Source organism: Prionailurus viverrinus, chromosome A3 (assembly GCF_022837055.1).
Source record: "Prionailurus viverrinus isolate Anna chromosome A3, UM_Priviv_1.0, whole genome shotgun sequence".
NCBI classification, from domain to species: domain Eukaryota; kingdom Metazoa; phylum Chordata; class Mammalia; order Carnivora; family Felidae; genus Prionailurus; species Prionailurus viverrinus.
In genome coordinates this window covers 84019121-84039715 of record NC_062563.1, presented here as the reverse complement: position 1 = coordinate 84039715, position 20595 = coordinate 84019121, and the positions used below count along the sequence as shown (strand labels likewise).

Below are 20595 nucleotides of genomic sequence, written 5' to 3'. Positions count from 1 at the left end.
GAACAGAAAGGCAGACACTGACAACAAGCAACTCAAAAGTCATTTCCAGAGGTGCCTGGGTGGCTCAGTTAGTTAAGCGTCCAACTTCTGCTCGTCATGATCTCATAGTTTGTGGGTTCAGGCCCTGCATTGGGCTCTGTGCTGGAGCCTGCTTTGGATTCTGTGTCTCCTGCTCTCTCTGCCCCTCCCCCACTTGTGCTCGTTCACTTTCGCTCTCTCTCTCTTTCAAAAATAAACATTAAAAAAAAATTTTTTTTTAAGTCATTGCTAGCCCCCTTCTCCCTTGCCACTCCCCTCCATGAAACTTGGAAAGAAAAATGACTTTCTTTTTTTTTTTTTTTTTTTTTTTTAGCTTTCACTAATGTTAGGGGAGACCATGTGCCCAGGTCTGGGCCAAAGGTCAGAAGTCTGCTGGGTTAGAAGAAGAGACTTCTTCAATGCTTGCATTGTTCTGATAAAAAAAAGACAAGTTTGCCTAATGTGCCTCTCCTTGCTTACCTTCTTCCTCATTTGAACACCCATGTGTGGCCAGACCTGCCAGGAACCATAAGAAAAAGGCAAGCCAAGAGGGCCTCAGAGGTGTCAGCCTTGACATTGTTGAGCCTCTGAATCAACTTCAGCAATCACCTACCTCTGACCTTCTTGTTATGGGAGAAAAACAGACTCCTATTAAGCCACCAAAATCCAGCTTTCTGTAGCATGCAGCTGAACACAATCCTAAATGACAGAAATAGATTCTATTTTCTTTTGACCCAATCTACAGAGAAGACGCTAATATATTAAATACGTTTATGTAAAAGTGACTACAAGTTTATTTACAGAGTAATGAGTCTGTCTGGGAAGGAATTTAAAGAGTGGCTTACTTGAAGGTGTGGCCTCCTGTAACTAAAAACTCTGAGATTGTCCTACCTGTGAAACACCCATGATATAAGTGGGAGAAGGGGCTTTCACCAAAGGATTTCCTGGACAGTTTTCCTCTTTAATCGTTCCTTTACGGAATTGCACAACATGTAGATTAAGGACAAGCATAAGAGAAAAAGTACACCCTCCATTCCTAGCCAGCCCACCAATCCCAAACTTGGGTGAGTGCTCCAGGAGGAGGAACTAGGTTTATCCCTGGCTGACTCCGGCAGCTCTTTTGGAATTGCCTGGCAAGCAGCTAGCTAAGTCCAGGGCTTCTCCTGCTCATCTCAGCTATCTTGTCTTCCCACCACATCTCTTGGTACTATTAGCATAGCTATGTCACTCCTCTGGGCAGGGGACACTGCCTACAATATGTGTGTCCTCTCTAGCAGAGCCCCTCATGCCGGCAAAAGCCCTCACTCTCACACTCTCCGTCAGAGGATCCCCACTCCCAAAATAACTGTGAAAAGGGAGAGAAACAGGAGAGTCCTTCTCCTGGAACATGACTTCTAGAGTGTCCAACTATGTCTAGTCACCCATAGGCCTCTCCATGGGATGGCAGATAAAAGAAACTGTGCTTATCCTACTGCTGATCCTCTGCCCCTAAGTTCCAGTCTGTGTCTTAACAACATTTGTAGTCTTTCTTGGGCTCTTTGCTTCAGACGAAAGGTTCCTTGCACTACTCTGGGCTATCTAAGCTTCTTTCTCCCCCTCCCACCTCTTCCCCTAGGATCTCTATCAGGCTAGTCATTCAACTTCTATCTACTGCAAAATAATATATCATCCTGTGTTCTCTTGGTCAAAAAAGTTTAAAGCACTCTCATAAAATTTAAAATTTATGAACTGGTATGGAAGAAAAGCTCATACCATATTGTGAACCCTAACAGCCCTCCCATCATTATCCCCTACCCCTCTCAAAGGAAGCATTGGTACCATTCTGTTTTACTTCCTGCTTCACAAACACAGTATGAAAATTCCAACAAGATACCTGAAGTCAAGGTAAAGTGCGGTATTTAACAAAACTGTTTAACCACTGGAATTATAATTGTTGAAATACAGTTCCCCAGGATCTGCTCCAAGAAAACCTGATCTTTTAGTTCTAGGATAAAGTCTGGGGATTTGCCTTTTCACAAAATGTATTTTTAGTGGCTCAACAAATTTGGGAAATATGATGACTAGTAAAGAGGAAGAAATGCCCTCCTCCTACCTCATGCTGTTCAAAACCTACCTGTCCTTCAAGCCTGCCTCAGATTCTCATCCCTGAGGCCCTCGGAGCACTCCAACTCATGGTGCCCTTCCTGTGCCCTCCACTCACCTTCACGTGGCCCCAGGCAGTCTTTCCCATGGTCCTTGTTGCTATCTGTCACATGACTGCATGCTTTATCTTATTAACCCGAGTCCTTAAACAGAAGTGTGCATCAGAATTACCTGGGGAAGTGTTTTCAATGTGCAGATATCATGGTGGTTTTGCTTCTGTTGACTTTATTCAGAAGATACAGCATGATTCCAAAGCAACTGTACTTTGAAAAAGCTCTCAGATGATTCTTGTGAGTGCCCACCCCTCTTTTACTTCACACCACACTTGGGGAATTCTTGCATTCATCATATTATGAGATCCTTGAGGGCAAGGGCAAGGGTAAGGGCTGTGTCTGATGTTTCCTTCTAGTTGTCACATGGCTTACTTCATCACTTGAGGTTGATGAAATGATTATTTAATCAAGATGCATGAGAAGCATCTGAGTGGCTCAGTCAGTTAAGTGTCTGACTTCTGCCCAGGTCATGATCTCTCAGTTTGTGGGTTCAAGCCCTGTGTCGGGCTCTGTGCTGACAGCTCAGAGCCTGGAGCCTGCTTCGGATTCTGTGCCATGCCCCCCCCCCCTTCCCCTCACCCTCTCATGCTCTCTCTCAAAAATAAACATTAAAAAAAAAGATGCATGGATTATTTGAATGATTGAATAATGACTGACTGAAAAGGGTTAAAAAAAAAAAAAAAGGTCTCTGCAGTGACCAACAACTTTCATTCAGCTTCTGTTCCTAGCCCATGTACCCACACTCTACTTATTTGCTACAAATTCTGAAATGTCTGAGAAACCTATTTGTTCCATGTGTGGTAATGTAAGCACGGATAGTCAAATCACAGTTATGAGGTGTCAAATACATTGGAAATATGGATGACCTCTCACTTTTCCCAGAGCACCCAATCAAGGGTTCCCCCACCCATGCCAGAGGTCACATACATTGGAAAATCTGGGGGGCATGTCCAGAAGGACAGTCAACATGAACCTCCAACTGCCAGGAGCTACCTCAATGGCTACTCTGACATTCTTCAAAAAATCTTCCTAACAAAGCTGAACTGGAGCTGCTTTGATTAAAGCAGGGGCCATCCAGCAAGCAAGCAAGCAAGCAAGCAAGCAAGCAAGCAAGAAAAATGGCAAAGGGTAGTGCATTACAGGGATCAGTCTTAGCAATTAGGTAGAATAATATGGCAGCCCAGATGGTGTACTCTGTAATTCTAACATTGTAGGAAGGTCTGCTTGCTGAAAATCTCTTCTCCCCTGGATTGTCAAGGAATCTGTTGTAGCAGTTCATTAAAATTCAGTTGGTTGTTAACAAACAGGTATTATTAACATCTCATGGTGATTTATTTGTCATGTTGGTCTTAGTTATCCATCACGGCTTTAAGGCAAAGAATTTAAGATGAGTAAGTTTTACCTGGCTAAGAGACACTGGTAAGAGCAGTAAGGTTAATTATGCCACACCAGTGGAGGTTCTGGCTGTCAAGAACATGAAAAGACTAAGAACCAGGAAGAACTAGGGGAAGGGAAGGGAAGGTGCTGAAAGAAAGTGATTTAAGAATTAAAGGGACATGGGGCTGACTCTGGTTGTCAGCATTACAGAAAGCACTGGGAACATAGACGTTTGGGTGGTATGTTTGGGATTATGAAAGTGGTGTTCTAGGAAACTGTATGAATCTAATTTTCAGGATCTAAAAGGGACCAGCCAGTTTACACCTCCAAATAGTAACAAAGTCTGATTATTGTTCAGAAACTACTGGTTTAACTCACACACAGAGACCATCCATCACAGATGGGAGTCACCCAGTGAACCGGTTTGCTTCACTCCAAACTTCTGTATTCACTCTTCTGGACTACAGCACACACTTAGTGTAAGTGGACTTCTTTTAATTAACGTTTATTCCTCAATGAACCCATATCAACAGCTCAACCTTTCATTAGGCTGAATTCACATCACCGCTACTATTTATGTAAGGGACAAACTGTTTCTCAATATTGAATTGAAAAACTAAGAAACCCTTGAAGAAAGACCAATAAAGGAAGAAGGAAAGAGAGAGGGAAAGAGGATAATCAAAGAAAGAAAAAGGAGGGGAAAGAGGGAAGGAGGAAGGAAGGAAGAGACCCAATGTTTCATAATATTCATATGATTGGGAAATCCCCATGGCAGAGGTACGGCCTGAGTTAAGTAGAAATTGATAGCAAATGCCAAGAGGCAGAAAGACAAAAATGGATGCAGTCTTTATCATGGCCAGTCTAAGATTCTAGCCCTGAGTATCTTCCTCAAATCCAAAGAGCATCTCTCCCACCCAGTGTTTACTAGTTTTGTCAGCTGCTGCCAGGACACTACCTCTGTCACTAAAGTCTTTAGAGTAGATGTTCTCAGAATCTGCCTGAAATAAAGATTTCAGCAGTAATCCATGTCTTAACAGAAACCAGAAATCTCTGTGAATCCCAACTTCCCTATCAAAGGAGGATCTTGTGTAAACTACTGTATTTATGTGCTGGATCGGGCCCCTTCCAAAGAGAGCCAGAGTGACTTAAGGATTCTACAAGTGTAAAAACTTGGAGCCTCCAGGATCATACCTAGGGGGAAAACCTCCCGGGTGATGAGAAAATACTTAACTTTTTTATTATCCTTATTGTCACGTATATAAGAGGTTCTGACTCTGCTAAACTCTTATTGTGCTAATCTCTACAACTCTTGCCCTTGAAACAGCCCCTTCTCATTCTACTTATTACCATGAGTGAGCATATATATTTTGACGTTTAAGTCCTGGAAATTAACAACAAAATTTTAAAAGCAAAGTGCGGTGCCCATTTTATCAAGAAGCTATGATCCACATCAACACACAGTGAAGTGGTTCCATGAATGACCTTCAAGCTCATCAGTTGTGGGTCAGAGTCTAGGCTCTGTGGTTAACCACCTATGTAACAGAAGAAAAGTTCTCTAGGATGGCTGAACTTCAGTTCCTCATCTGTACAATGCACATAATAAAGAGCTACCACATAGGGCTGTTTCATGGACTCGATAATTTAAGTGCTATTTATTATGATGGCAACTAAGTCTTGCAAGGTCCTGGAATCCCTTGTGGTGCACTGGGCCAGGAGTCCAAAAGCCTAGGCTCTATGCCCAGCTCTGCCATAAATTAGCCATGTGGCCTTTGTTTTATCATTTCATCCATTAGGTTTTAGTTTCCTCACTTGTTAAACAAAAGTCCTCAACTAGCTAGCACTCAACTAGCCAACTAGAAATATATAGATTTTTGTGTGGAAGATAGCATTTCTGCACTTGATCTTAGCCAAAAGGCCAAGAAGCGATGGAAGATAGCATTTCTGAAAGAAGTTGGAGAAAATTGTCATCACCATAAAGATGTCATGTGAGAGAAGTGATGCCTTCTGAAAGTCTCAAATAAAGATCACCTTGATGAACTTCAAGGCTGTTAGATAGATATGAGTTAGATACTTCAACCAAAGAGAGAAAGCTCAACATGGCATTTCCAAAATGTGAACTCCATTCTACCTTACCTGCTAGGGCCTTGAGAGACCATTCCCCTTGTTGCTAAAAAGTAGATAAAACCCTATCTGCCCCCCCCCCACACACACACAACCCCATCCCAATGAGTCATGATCTTCTGCAGAACTGGTTTGGTGAAGGGGTTGGGTAGGGAAGTTTACTTCATCAACACTAGATGGTTCAAGAAAACCACTGAGGTCTAGCATTGGGTGAAGAGTAAAGGGAACTAATTTAAAAAAAAAAAGTGATTTGGACAGAATTTCAAGACAAACACAAACATCATATTTGTCAACGATGATGAGAAGGGATAAAGTCAGACTCCCACTGGGTGTGGCAGTATAAAGAAGAAAAAAACTGACATTTTAGAGCTAAAAGCTCTAAAATAAGCTGATATAAGGTGTGACCCTGCAAGTGACTGGTGTCACTGGTGTCACTACACTGAAGTGTAGTTACCAGGCAGAATTCTGAAATTTGTGTTTCTCTATGGAAAAAGTATACAAGGAAAGATAGATCAGAAGTAACAATTTTCCAAGAATTCAAGAAAACTGTAATGAAAGAGTACTCTTCATATGTATTCATACTTGTTGTAATCTTCCTGGCCATATTAAAAACCAGAGATCAAGAACTGGCAGGTATTTACAAAGTAATCTGTCCAAATTCCTGACTCCTATAGGCAAAGTTTCATCCTCATTTACCCATGAAGAACTAAGAAACTGCAAACATTAACTTGAAGGTACATGGTTACACCTGTTACTCTATTCAGGGCAGAGAAGGGGCAACTTGGAAATGTGGTACCAATTCTGTGGTCAGGAGAAAGAGGTCCATGGCATGATGGTATAATCAGAGTCAGGAAAGCAATTTAACCCAAACACACTAGTAAAAGAGCTGGGGAAATGATGCATGTGTTTATCTGCTTTTAGAAGGCTTTGTCTCAACGCTATGTTAAACCCTATGGGGTCTGGAGTAGGTACCATTATATCTTAGAAATAATACATGGTTTCTATAAATGTCTTCCTTCCTTCCCTCCTTCCTTCCTTTGGGAATCACTGAGTTAAAAATTAAACAAACTAAATTAAATTGACAAAATACAAGTTGAAACTCATCTCAAGACTGTTTACCCTGAAGGCTCCCATTCTGTTTTTCGTGGGCTTTTTTGCTAATGGGAAGAAATGAAGATTTATCTTGGAATTTTCCCAGCATCCTTTACACTGGTAACCTCCTATGACTAAAGCCCCTATTCCACGCGATCATTATGGAGGACTTTAGGGTCTGGTCAGCACAAAGACAAGGACAACCATGAAAGTCAGGGTTGGGGGAATCATCCATCTCACTGTCAATGGCATGCATCACTCTGATGCTTCAAGCTCTATATACACACATCATTTTGTGTGATTTATGGCCCTAATTAGATCCCAGTGGCAGTATTCCATCAGCTAACAATGCATATCCTAATCACCTTTTCTTCATACAAATGATTTCCTTAACTTTGCATGCATAACTTAACAGCTTTTATTTTAAAAACTCATGTTAACAGCTTTCCTGTGGTAACCAGTAGGGGTGCTATGATAAGAATCTAATTTGCTGTAAAAATGACTCATTTGTCAAATAAGCATTAAAATAATTGTTCCCCTTTTGACTGTTACCCTGCTGTTTCCAGTCATTTTCCAAAACTAAATTATTTACTCATTTGAAAGTTCAGCTGTGCATATTTTAATTGATATTCCCTCGTAGGACTCATATTGTTAATGACAATAATTAACCCGAAAAGGCTGCTAAATAATTATGCTGGAAAGATATGAAGTATTTGCACAGAAAGTAAAATCAGCATTTGAAAAACTATCAAAATGTAAAACTTTCATATTTTATGGCAAAGCACAGTAATAGTTCATAATCAAATTAAAGAGAGAAAGGGAAAATGTAGATTATATGATTTGATGCAGAATACTTTATGTTTTCAATATACAAAAGTAGTCTAGCTAACAAGATTACTCTGTCATCTCAGTAAGCTCCTAATATTACTATTCTATCTGGCAATATAAATTGTTCTCCAGCACTTAGCATGGCTTGGAATGGGAGCAAACTTGCTCTTAATAACAATACCTAACACATATTCACTGCCTCTCTGTTAGATAAATCTTCCTGTGATGGGCTTAACAAGCTCTGCACATTTCCAACAGAGACATAAGCACTAAACAGACTGTACCCCTTCTCCTAAGAATGCAGCTGCCTCTCAATTTCCGGGAAGTTTTCAGTGGATGTGGCAAGCCCTTATACTCTGGGACCCAAAGAGAGCCAAATTCAGAAGAAAGCGCTGTTGTCTCTGAAACCTTGTCAAATTAGACAAAGGAGGGACTACAGTGAATCTTAGACTTACTAATGCGTGGTCCTTCCTGGCCAGTCTACCAGGCTTCTAGAATCCCACAAGGCTGACATTCCCATGGAAATGGCTGGAGACCATTTACCCGGGTGGAAAGTTAGGACTTCCACACTCCTAGAAGTCCTGAGGTATGGGGTCAGGACCTGACTATGCATGTTCCACAAATGCTTTTGAACTAAAGCAGAAAGTAGCTTTGTAAAAGCCACAGAAGTGCTAGGGCTTCAGTTAAATTCCACTGGTATTTTGGTATATGCCTCCCATATGGCAAGAACAGCCAAACTGAACATCAAGAAATGCCTCTGTCGTTGCTTCAATTCCCTTAATTTTTACCTTACAGTTGATATCACTAGTAGCATGATAATGTTGTAATAAAAGTGATAACACTTGGTATTTATATAGTTCTGTTTATTTTTGCTCACAGGTGCAAAGACTAATGCTAATGGGAGGAGGAAGAATAACTTATGAATACATAGGCATGCCCAACTTCCACAAATATCTCCTGTAAGCACTGAACACATGGAATAAATGGATGGGTGAGTATGGTGCTAATTATGCTTGTCATCAAATAAAACTGCAACTTGCATAAAGAACAAGATTTCATTTTAACATACATCTAGATTGTTCATTTGTCATATCCATCTCACTTCCTCAACAGTTATTCTTTCTGTAAACATTAATTTAGCAGCTACTTTGTGCTTAGTATTCATAATATAGTGGCCAACAGGATAGACAGAAGCCCTACCTTCAAGTTGCTTACATTCTGGCATATAAATTTCTCATCAATATGGTGAAGAGTGACAATGTGTTATGCAGTCCCTCTCTCCAAATCTGCATAAATAATATAAAGGAATACCTGAGCTCAATAAACATCCCTGCAAAGAAGTACACTTAGCTAGAGCACCTGGCCCGTTGGGCTCCAGATGTGGAGACAAGCACGGAATTCAACTCCGTATCAAATGAGACATTAAAATTAGAGAAAAGAGCTGAGGCTCCCTTAATGATGCAATGAAACCAGGAGTAGGGGTAGGAGACTTCTGTCCTATTTTGTCTACCTCTATGGCCATGGTTCTAAAGAGGAGGGTAGGGGCATATTCAGTTTCACAAGTAAGAACTGAGCTAGGTCATCCACTGAATCAATGGCTGGAACTGCCATATCCCTAATATCATCTTAAAGAGGAATAAAAAAATGTTATTATTTCCAGACCCAATCCTGAATTTGGGGCAGAGAGAGCAAAGGGTAAGGTAGAGAGACAACTACAAACCCACTAGACAAGGAGAGGCAATCACAGAGAAAGAGAAATACAGCTGGGAGGACCCACTCAGAATGAGCCTATATAACAAAATTTTAAAATATGTGAGGTAGTCTAGTGCTAAGAAAGACACCTAAAAGAATTAGCACTAGGAATGTGAATTCAAGCAAGATAAAATTAATTTTATGGAATAGCATAACAAAGACTTTAAAATAAATTTATTTAAAGTACTCAAAAATGAAATTATAGTCTTTGTTTAAAAGGAAGAAAAAAAGTTGTGTAAAAATTACAGAAATAATATAAGAATATGAGCCTGAAAAAGAACAGTTAGAAATACTAGAAATAAAAAATAGTCATTAAAATTATTTAAAAATCTTACATAGACAAATAAAAATTTAGACTGGACAGAATCAAGAGCAGAGTTCTAAAACTGGTAGATATTACTGAAGAATTTTTCCAGAGCAAATTACAGATTATAGATTGAGATGCTCTATAACAAGAGTCAGGGAACTATGACCCATGGGCCAAATCTAGCCTGCTGCCTGTTTTTTTGTACAGTCTCTGATCCAAGAGTGGTTTTTACAGTTTTTAAACAATGGAAAAAATCAAAAGAAGAATATTATGTGACACATTAAAATTATATGAAAATTTAATTTTCAGAGCCCATAAATAAAGCTTTATTGGAATATAGCCACATTTGTCTGTTTACATATTATTTTTTATTGCATCTGTTTATGACTACAATGGTAGAATTGAGTAATTGCAACAGGAACTAGATGCAACATCCTAGTTTAAGAAGAGAGGAAGAAATGGCACATAAGCTATATCTGAAAAAATAAGTGAGAATTTTCCAGAATTAAAGAAATATTTGGTAGTGAGAGAGATTTAATACTCTGCTTCTTAACTGTTCCTTATTTTAAGAATATTGATGGGCATTTGTTGGGCTATCACTGAATTTTACAATCAAAGGTTCACAGCCAATTGTACTATTTCACTGAACTGACCAATTAATTAGACAACTCATCAATCCAGTCAACCATCTGTTGTTGGTTCACTGAAATGATTGTTAAATTTTGCTCAGTGACATCCAGAAGCTCAAGTCTTATAAATCTCAAAAACTCTCTAGGCTCCTACCCATCCATCTCACCAAATTTGTGCCCTCTCCTGAGACATTATATCATGAGTTATCTTGCTCACTCAGTTCCTACTGTCAGCCATGCCCTTCCCATAGTTCATGCTGCTACGTTTCAAGTTGCAATCTTTCAAGATTCATCTAAGACATTATCTTGCTCATTCCGTATTAATTCTGCAAGTATTTTCTTCAGTGTCTGCCACGTAGCAGATGCTCTTCTAGGTGCTCAGGAAATAAGTAACAACCTCTGCCTTCAAGGATCTTACTATATTTTATAGTTAAGCAGACAATTAAAATACACAATAAGTTTTAAAACCAGGAATAGAAGAACAGAAGAAAAGCATATAACATTTGGGGGCTTGGTGCCTTCAAGGCAGTTTGCTCAAGGAAGATCTTAGATGGTACAGTAAAGATGAGTAGGAGTTGGTTAGACAAGTATGGTGAGGGGTAGGAGAGAGAATTCTAGGCAGTAGGCAGATCATGTGCAAAGGCCAGGAGGTAAAATAATGCACAGAATTTCAAAAAGTATGTGCAGTTGCAAAGTAGAGGCTGATATGGGGATAGTGGATTAGTCATAAATGAGGCTACGAACACAAATCAGAACTATATCATTAAGAACCATTTTAAGTCTTACAAAGAAACCTGGAGATTTTAAATAGGCATAAGGGGAAACAGGGCTTTAGACAGAGGGCAGTGTGATCAAATTTGAATTTTAAAAAGAAACATTTCTCCGGCAACAGTAAGGAGGAAGGCTTCGTGGGGATAAGACAAGCATGGTTGTAGGCAGAAATTTTGGTTGCAGGAAGCTGAAGGACTCGAGATAAATGTAAGATGGCTGGCTAACACAAGTAAAGATGGTAGAGGAGATTGGTCATAGCTGTCATGAAAAATAGGATAAAGAGATAAAGAGCTGACTGGGAAAACAGAAAACTGCTATACACACTGAGATTGGAGACCTTGATTTTTAGCAGCTCCATCTACTCAACAGCCTGACATGGAAAAGACAGTGGTTCAAGAACCCATGGGTGGGTGGGTGGGGGGGATTGTTCCACGTGGCATATATATGATAAGGGGATAATGAGCCCAGGGAATTAAAGAAGCTTTCAAAGGAATGGCTGAAAATGGACCATGGGACCAGGAGGAGTACGGCACCATAATCTAAAGGGTAGCCATGGGAGTAGGCAAATAAAGCCAAGTGGAAGGTAAAATTAGGAAATGAAGCAATAAATAAAGGAACTAAGTGACCAGGACATTACTGGGTCATCATGTGAATGATGTTTGCACCCTGGATGATGGGAAATTTTGACTTGGGGATAGAGAGGAAGATTTAGCCAAATACCACTGTCTTCAATGATGAAAAAGGAATGATGCAAAAGAAAAAACTTACATACAACAAAGAGAGCCAGAGCAAACTGGATGGCATGTGCCTCAAAGGAGGAAAAGTGATTATGTATATAATAATGGCAAGATCAGGGGTGCCTGGGGGGCTCAGTCAGTTAAGCATCCAACTTCAGCTCAGGTCATGATCTCACGATGTGTGGATTCGGGTCCCACGTCAGACTCTGTGCTGACAGCTCAGAGCCTGGAACCTGCTTCAGATTCCATGTCTCCCTCTCTCTCAGCCCCTCCCCCCACTCATGTGGCAAGATAATAGTCTAAAAGGGACGCTGAAGGAGTCCAGAAGACACTAATAGTACCTCCTAGACTAGAGTCATGTCTTACAGGGTGGTGGAAACTAGCTGCAGAAGAAGCCATGTGCTCAGGGGAAAGCCAGGTTTTTAGCTCACTAGGAAATGGATTCCAGTTTATGAAAGAGATTGAGAATGTGTAACAAAGAATTTATTCTGGAAGGGGGATTCGAGGAAGCAAAGTAGAAAGGTTTGGAAGAAATGGAACTCCAGACAGGTTGGGTCAATTCACTTTATATCATCTATTCATTCAGCAAATATTTAAAGTACCATCTAAGTGGTATGCCATGGGCTTGGTGTTGAAGATGTACATATGGAGAAGACATGGACTCCTTCCCCAAGACACTCTTCACCCATTCATCATAAGTTACACTGAAGCTCCCTCCGAACAGCTTTTTCACAACTGCACAGGGGACGCTGAGACTACTGGGACATTTCCAAGAGGTGACTGCAGTTCACTGCCACTTTCCTGAGCAAAGACATGACATGAGGTAGGCACTGACTTCAGGAGTCTCCTGCAATGGTTTTAAGGCAATTAGATAAGGTAGCACAACCTGCCACCAACTCTCTGTACCAATGTAAGAGAAGAGGAAAAATCCTATGCCAGGTGTTGCAACTCCTATCTCCACCAAGTCATTTTTTTAAGGTGCCAAGAACTGAGCAAAATGAAGAAGCATTAACCTCACCATCACAGGAGAAATTGTGCTTTGTTCATGTGAACATCTTCTCCACCAGATTAAAAGCTCCTGAGAAGGAGGAGTCAGGTCTTATTTTTTTCTGTACCTAACTATGCTTAGCACAATTCCTGGCACATAGTAGACATTCAATAAGTATGTGTTGAGCTGGAATGAACTGAACTGACATTTGTATGATACTTAACAGTTGATCAAGCAGCTTCACATTAATTATTCCAGGGTTATAAAAGACTTTGCAAGATAATCATTCTCATAGCTCCATGTTCTTGAATGTTCCCTACCAGTTAGAATCAGCATAACTATTTCTCTCACTTTACAGGTAAGAAAAGTGAGGCTCAAAAGTTAAGTGACTTGTCCTGGTTTATAATAAAACTAGCTACTGGTGAACATAGGACTAGAACCTATCAAATCCTGGACAATTTCTAACAGAAAATGCTGTGGTAAACAGGGAATGAATTCTTTGATGGTCACTGAATGTATTATAACAGTACTGGTGGTGCATTATTATAACAGTATTATCACAGTATTAATAGCATAGTAATGCTAATATATGAATATCAACAATAATCAGGAGTATACTTGTGATGAGCACCAGGTACTGTACATAAGCATATACGTATATACATAAATACTATACATAAGTGTTGAATCACTAAATTGTACACCTGAAACTACTATTACACTGTATGTTAACTAGAATTTAAATAAAAACTTAAATAAAATGAAAAAATAAATTAAAAAATAATCATTTATTGCTTCCTCTATTCTGTATCAGGTTTTACCTTAATAATCTATAATACAAAAATCTATAGGATGTGTATCATTATTCCCATTTTATACATAAAGAAACTGAGAATCAGAGATGCTAATTTATTCAAGGTCTGAGAGCAAGAAAGAGATCAATTTCAGCTCCAAACTAAAGTCTACCTGTAGCCAAAGTCTGAATTCTTTCTCCCATTCTATTCTGCCCCACAAATCATCTCAAGTTAGTCCCTGAATGCTATCTTGCCTAACTCTTCATCTTCAGTGTTCTGAAATCCATGGCAACAAAGTTTTGGCAGTTTTGTGATATGAGTGCTGAAAGCCAACCACATTTACTGACCATTATTCATTATAATGTAGGGGAAAAATAAAAAGGTGAACAGAAAACAGAAAGAAAAGATATTCATTCACTCATTCCTTCTGCCTTTCACTAAATATTTAGTAGACTTCACCATGGGCTGGTCACTATTCTAGGCACTGGGGATGAAGGAGGGAATGAAACAAAATCCTGATCCTCATGGAACATCTATTTCAGCAAGTCCCTATCCTCTCAATCCATAATATCCACAACCGGAAAATAAAAAGTCTCCTCCACTCATACAGAGATGTCCCTACCTCTGCAAATGATGCTCATGCTCTTGGGCCCCCAGTCTTGAAGAAAGGCAGGCCATTTTGTAATCAGAACCTACATGAGGATGTCCAAGGGACTGGATTTTTACAGGGCCTAGAAAATGCCACCCACATGGCCACTTGAGAGAATCTGCAGCCATCATTTCCATATATATGGAAATATATATGGAGGGGTATACATCTAAGTGAAGAAAGCAGATGGTGAGCAAGCCTCAAAACACCGAGACTGAACCACACATGCTCAAAAGATCCATCGCTCTACTGACTTCAACCTCAAGTTTACCGTTTGCTGAACTAAGGTTTATGCTGGGATTGTACCTCTCAGTCTCAGTCATCAGCAACAGCAAACGGTTGTGTTTCCTTTTAAAAGGATTTTGTAATGTTGCCCACCCTCCCCCCACAAGGGCAGTCCTCTTCATTGCCAAGCCTATTTTTATGGTTCATCTCCAAAACAAGTGCAAAATAGTGCTGGCCTCAGATGAGCCTTCCCTCTTGCTGGCCACTGGAACACCATCTGTGAGTTGAGTAGGAACAGTAAACACTGCAGGTTAAGTAACTCATTACTAATATTTTCCTTGAGCTCTGAAACTTTTTAAACAAACAACAACAACAATTGTATCATAATAACCTTTCAGAGGTTAACAGCCAGCAGGTGGTCCAGCTCAGTTTAAATGCAAACCAGACAGCTGTTTGATTATCAACTGTTGATTCTTATGGAGATCTGGGAAAACTTCTTGCTGAAAAAGGGTCTTCTCTTAAAAATCCCTAATGAAACAACACATAAATGTCAAAATGACAAAAATAAGGAAGTGTGTCATGGACTAAGCATTTTAATGTCCTTTCTGGCTTCCTCCAGAGTGTACTCTGGATCTAGCCACGTTTAATGGCACAGATTCTTAAAGAGGTGGTGCACAGCATGAATTTTTACGACACAAATAAAACTTGGAGAGGGTCACTTTCTCTGCCATAGTCAGTGTCCTCAGCAGATGTTTGGGAGGCTCATCTTTCCAACCAGCCACCCACACCAGTGTTTTACCTGGACCCAGAGGCTATAAGGAGCACACGTGTGAGGATGTAAGGAAACCCTGAGGTGTATAGCATTATCCTGTCTGTCTCCAAGACATTAAGACATTGCAGGGATTCCCCTGGGAAGTCTTGGCAAAGCTAGAGAAAATTCCAAGGGCTGATAAAATGGTTTGAGAATGGCAGATGAAAAGTTTCTAATCAAAACCTTACATTAGCACCACACAGCCCCATGGATTGATGACTATGACTGTTTTCCTCCCTTGATGATGAAATGGGACAAAAGAAAATCATTCTCTAAATCAGTATTTAATTACTGGTCTACTATATTACAATCAGAAACATTTCAGAAAGCTCAGAAAAAACAAAGTTCAACCTTTTTACACTGAAATCTGCAGGGAATGATGAAATGCAAAACCCTTAGGACTCCAAGGAAAAAAGAGTTATGGAAAGGCAATCACCTTTTTATTTTTAATAAAAGGAACAAAAATGCAAAGTGTAAAAAAAAAAAAGAATTTCACAGCTCCTAGTTTAGTTGTAATAAGTTGGGAGAAAGAGGAGATCACAGAATGTGGAAAAAAAAAACTTTTTTGTTTAACTCACGTTTGATCAGGTTTTCTGACATGACCTTATAAGCAAGCAGTGGCAAAGAGCCAGATTCCCAGAGACAGGCTAAGAGGTAAAAAGGAAGCACCCAAGATGTTTGGCAGGTCCTCGAAACCTTCTGCTACAGACAGAGGAATATGAAAGTTGTAGTGCTTCATTCTGACAAAATAGAGCGTAAAGCCGTTTGAGGGCTTTCATACCACACTAGATCCAAGCAAAGGCTGCTTCTCAATTCCAGGAGGCCCTGAAGGTGAAACAAGCTATAATTAAAAAAAAAAAATTTTTTTAATGTTTAGTTTTGAGAGAGAGGGAGAGACAGAGCAAGAGAGCGAGAGCGAGCAGGCAAGGGGGAGAGAGACAGGGAGACACAGAATCTGAAGCAGGCTCCAGGCTCCGAGTTGTCAGCACAGAGCCCAACACAAGGGTGGAACCCATGAACCCTGAAATCATGACCTGAGCTGAAGGTGGACTGACTGAGCCACCCAGGCACCCCAAAACAAACTATAATTTAATAAATATTCATTCCTCAATGAATCAATATATAATACATAATCTTCTAGGCAATCTAGAGCTACAAGTCAAGACAGTTTTGACCATTTGCTGCAGATTTCAATCTCCAAAGAAAAACACATGAAGAACTAACCAGAAGATAAAAACACAAAGGCATGAAAACTCCTTCTCTGCATTTCATTATCATGTTTGTTATACTCATAATTACTATCTAGTTAGGGAGCATCCAGGAATGCTACATGGGGAACGAGACTTTGAACTTCATCTAAAAGATTGAGAAGGATTTCAATCATGAAGGTTAGTTGATTCCATAGTAAGTTGAGAAGCACAAGGTAAGTGCAGAAAATGAAAACTGATACTGAGTTTACCTAGTACCCATACACATTTCTTCCTATGTTGCTCCTACTCTTTTTAAAACTCTAAATATAAGTAATTAGTACCTGTGTACATATTTTTCATTTTAAAGTGTTTCTAATTTCTAAATATACATACCCAGGTGACTTTCTCTCTGAAACATTTACCTACCCCAGAAGTAAGCTACTGCAGATAACCTACTAGCTACCTATAATTACTAATAATGTAACCATAACCTTACCTCAAGAGGTTATGCCCAGAAATCCCCATCCTGTATATGCAATATAAATGTACAAGTCAGCGTTCAAGCCCCATTGTTATGCCGAGGTGATATTTGCATTTTTGTCATTCCTTTTCAGTACTTTCCTCATAAAGTCTGGTGAGCACCAGGGCTCCATTCAGCTCTGCTCTATTTTTTTTTCCTTTGGTTTGTTTGTTTTCTCTTTTCTTTCCTATCCTCCTGCCTTCTAGCTCCTCCAATTATGTGGCTTAGCTCCTATGGCCCATGGCCAAGAGACAGGCTCTTGTTAAGAATCATCTCTTGAGATTGGAAAGATGATGAGGAAAGTTCTGCTGCTAACCCAGATAAACATACCTTTACTCATTTTTTAGGGTTATCATAACAAAGAACCACAGACTGGGTGGCTTCAACAACAGACATTTTCTCATAATTTGGGAAGCTACAACTGCCAAGATCAAGGTGTTGGCAGGATTGGTTTCTTTTCTCCTTGATTTGTTTTCATATGGTCTATCTTCTGTTTTCATATGGTCTTCCCTCTATGCGTATCTGTATCCTAACTTCCTCCTCTTTTATAGTCCTACCGGATAACTTATTGAAATGCCTTATCTCTAAATACAGTCACATTCTGAGGTACCTGGGGTTAGGACTTTAGTATATGAATTTTGCTAGGGACACAATTCAGCTCATAACAGTACCCAAGTCACCAAAATTCTTTAATTATACACTGCCCTCTCTGTAGAGAGTCTTTAGAGAATGCCCTAGGTATTTTTCATTTCCAGAAGGCCATGGGTAGAGACAGGTGCATGCTTGTCAGCCTTCCCCTGGCTACTTCCTATAGAAATCACCAGTTTGACTCAAGGCCTGATGAATTATCAAGAAAAGCATGAAAGTCTCCACTTGATACCAATGAGGAACTGGAGATTCAGAATGGTCAAGTGATCTGACTAAAATCTTCTTAGACAGTCGAAAGAGAAGGACTTGTTTGTTTTTTTTGACTTCCAACGTAGTGTCTTATAAATAAATGGGTGAAAATAAGGCAACATGTCACCCTTTAGGTTTAATAAAGGAAACAAATTCTAACATCACTTTCCTAAATATAATTAATCCCCTTAAAAGTCCTAAGTAAGGGTGATAATTTAAGACTGGTTTTGCTGAGTGTTTACCTTCATGGTATTTTCAGGATGGTGAGGAAGGTTCTGCTACTTAAGAATTTAACTACCTTACTTGCAGCAGGATGGCTGGCGTTTCACCCTTAGAATACAAGTTCTCTAACTTAATACTTTTCTTTTTAAATTTATCAGTTTTGATTAGTTGTGATGAAAATTCTCAAACAAATATAACAGTAAAGATACTATCTAATGAACCACCATGTGCCCAATCATCCAGCAACAGTATCAGTATAGGGTCAAACTTATTTCATCTCTATTCCACCAACCCTTTCTCCTCTATGGGGAATTTTGAAACAACTCCCCATATCATGTTTAATACTCCAATACACATATCTTTAAAAATATAACCATAACACTTTATCACACCTTAAAAAATAAAATTCATAGAAATTAAATATGAAACTTTTAAAACTTTATATTCAGATTTCTAATAATTCTTAAATAACATCAAATATCTATTTACTATTCACATTTCCCCTATTATCACACAATTTTTTAACAATTTGTTTGAATTACTTCCAAGTAAGTTTCTATGTATCTATTCGTTTTCTATTGCTGCATAAGAAACTATTCCAAATCTTGGTGACTTGAAATAACCATTTATTATTTTGCATGATTCTGTAGGTTGGTTGGGTGATTCTTCTGTTTCACACAGCTCTATTCAGCTGGCATCTTGACTGGGCTGGAATAACCAAGCTTAACTCTCAGGCTGCAGGTCTTGAGGAGAATGTCTGTCTAGAAGGCTGGGACCTCTCTCCCCCCATGCATTCAATCTAGGAGGGTAGATGTGCCTCTTTACGTGGTGGCCCCAAGGCAGCAAAAGCAGCTGATGCCAGCCCCCAAAGACTCAGGCCCAGGACAATGTCAATTCTAACATATTCTACGGGTTAATGTAAGTTAAAATCAATCCAGGCTCAAAAGGAGGGGATTAGACCCCATTTCTTAAAAGGAGGACAGGATTATTTAGAGATGGGAGAAATTACTGGTGACCATCTTTGCAGGGAAACAACCACACTCACCCATTGATATTTGATATGGTTTTTTTAAAATCTGTAATATTTGCCAACATTATTCCTTTGGCTAAGAGATCCAGAGGTAATTTGTGATTTACATATTTTATAGTTAGTTGTTCTATCAAGAATTTAGGTGCCTCCATTGTCCTTATAAGCTGGATGCAAATGATTTGACTCTTAATTACAGAACTTTAATTCTTTTTGTGTGTGTGGCACATGTTCAGGAAAAAAACACATATAAGTGAAAAGAAAAAAGCTCACACCACACAGAAATAAGCCATTAGGTTTTTGACATATGGATGTATGTATACACATATGCATGCATACATACAATTTGTGATTTTATCCTACCTATGTGAGCTGATACTAAATATACTGCTTTGTAAACATGTTATGTTTAACTTTGCAATATAGAATGAATAAATTTTCATGCATATGTGTAAACCTTTCCAACTAAAAAACAGATCTGCATAATGGGTCAAAACACAAAATCCAGTGAGATGCTGGTAACAAGGACACTACCTAAAAAAAAAATTCGACCAGATGATTAAAAGTAAAACAAATGTCAAAGATACATCAGAAAACACAGAAAGAAAGCAGGGGCCAGATTTTAATATCAGACAAAAAAAAAAAAGAATTTACGGTCTAGAACACACAGGATGAGAACAGCTGCATGAATGTCTTTGCTTCCAATGCATCATCGCAAACTTGTTTCTTACTCTTCTTATCTCTTTCTTAAGCCTTTCCCACTCATCTACGCCTCTTATTATTTCTTCCAGGTCCAAATGCCTCATGGGAGTGTCCTCTTTAAACCCCAGGCCAGGATGGGTCAACCCTCCTCTAAGGCTTCCTGTTTCCTGGCTTATACCTTCAGAAGGCTGAGGATTTCCCTCTGCCTCCTGTGGTACATCTTCTGAAGGGCAGTGTGCCTCCACCTTTGGCATGTTCTGTGGTTTTCCTTCATTTTCTTTTTGCATGTTGAGTATTTTTCTGTTATTTCTTTTGAATAAATTAATCCTAAAAGGATTAGGGCACTTTTGTTCCTTCTCCAGCAATACAGAGCTCCTACAGGGAAACAAGCCCTAGACTATAAACTATGTGATATGTTTCTTAAGTCATTTTTAATCTCTAGATTACTCCTCCATATTATTTTCCCTCTTGAAAATTTGTTTAAAAAGTCGTTTGTTCTCTGGAGTTTCCCAAAGTCTAGATTTTGCTGACTGCTTCTTCCTGCATTTTCTAATATGCTCCTCTGTTCCTTTTATTCTCTGAAAATTGGTAGTTAAATCAAAAAGCCTCATCAGATTCTGGTTTTCCCCCCCAAGATGAGCCATGTACCTCCATTAGGAGGAACAAAACCTGGTGTCTCTTTTATTGTGATATTATCAGATACTGATAATCATTATCTAGATCAGGGGTCTGCAAACTACAGC

The 20595-nt window shown here is 39.3% G+C and overlaps 1 protein-coding gene across 1 annotated transcript; it reads right to left on the bottom strand.

The window, feature by feature from the left end:
* Window positions 1-19800: 19800 nt before the first annotated feature.
* On the bottom strand, window positions 19801-20139 carry LOC125162364 (transcription elongation factor A protein-like 8). Its single transcript, XM_047853283.1, has one exon. It carries the CDS (start codon window positions 20137-20139, stop codon window positions 19801-19803), a length of 339 nt encoding a protein of 112 aa, XP_047709239.1.
* Between the last annotated feature and the right edge of the window lie 456 nt (window positions 20140-20595).

Bases quoted from the DNA above. Each gene is read 5' to 3' on its own strand.
- LOC125162364 (XM_047853283.1), bottom strand. From the start codon at position 20,139: ATGCAAAAAGAAAATGAAGGAAAACCACAGAACATGCCAAAGGTGGAG.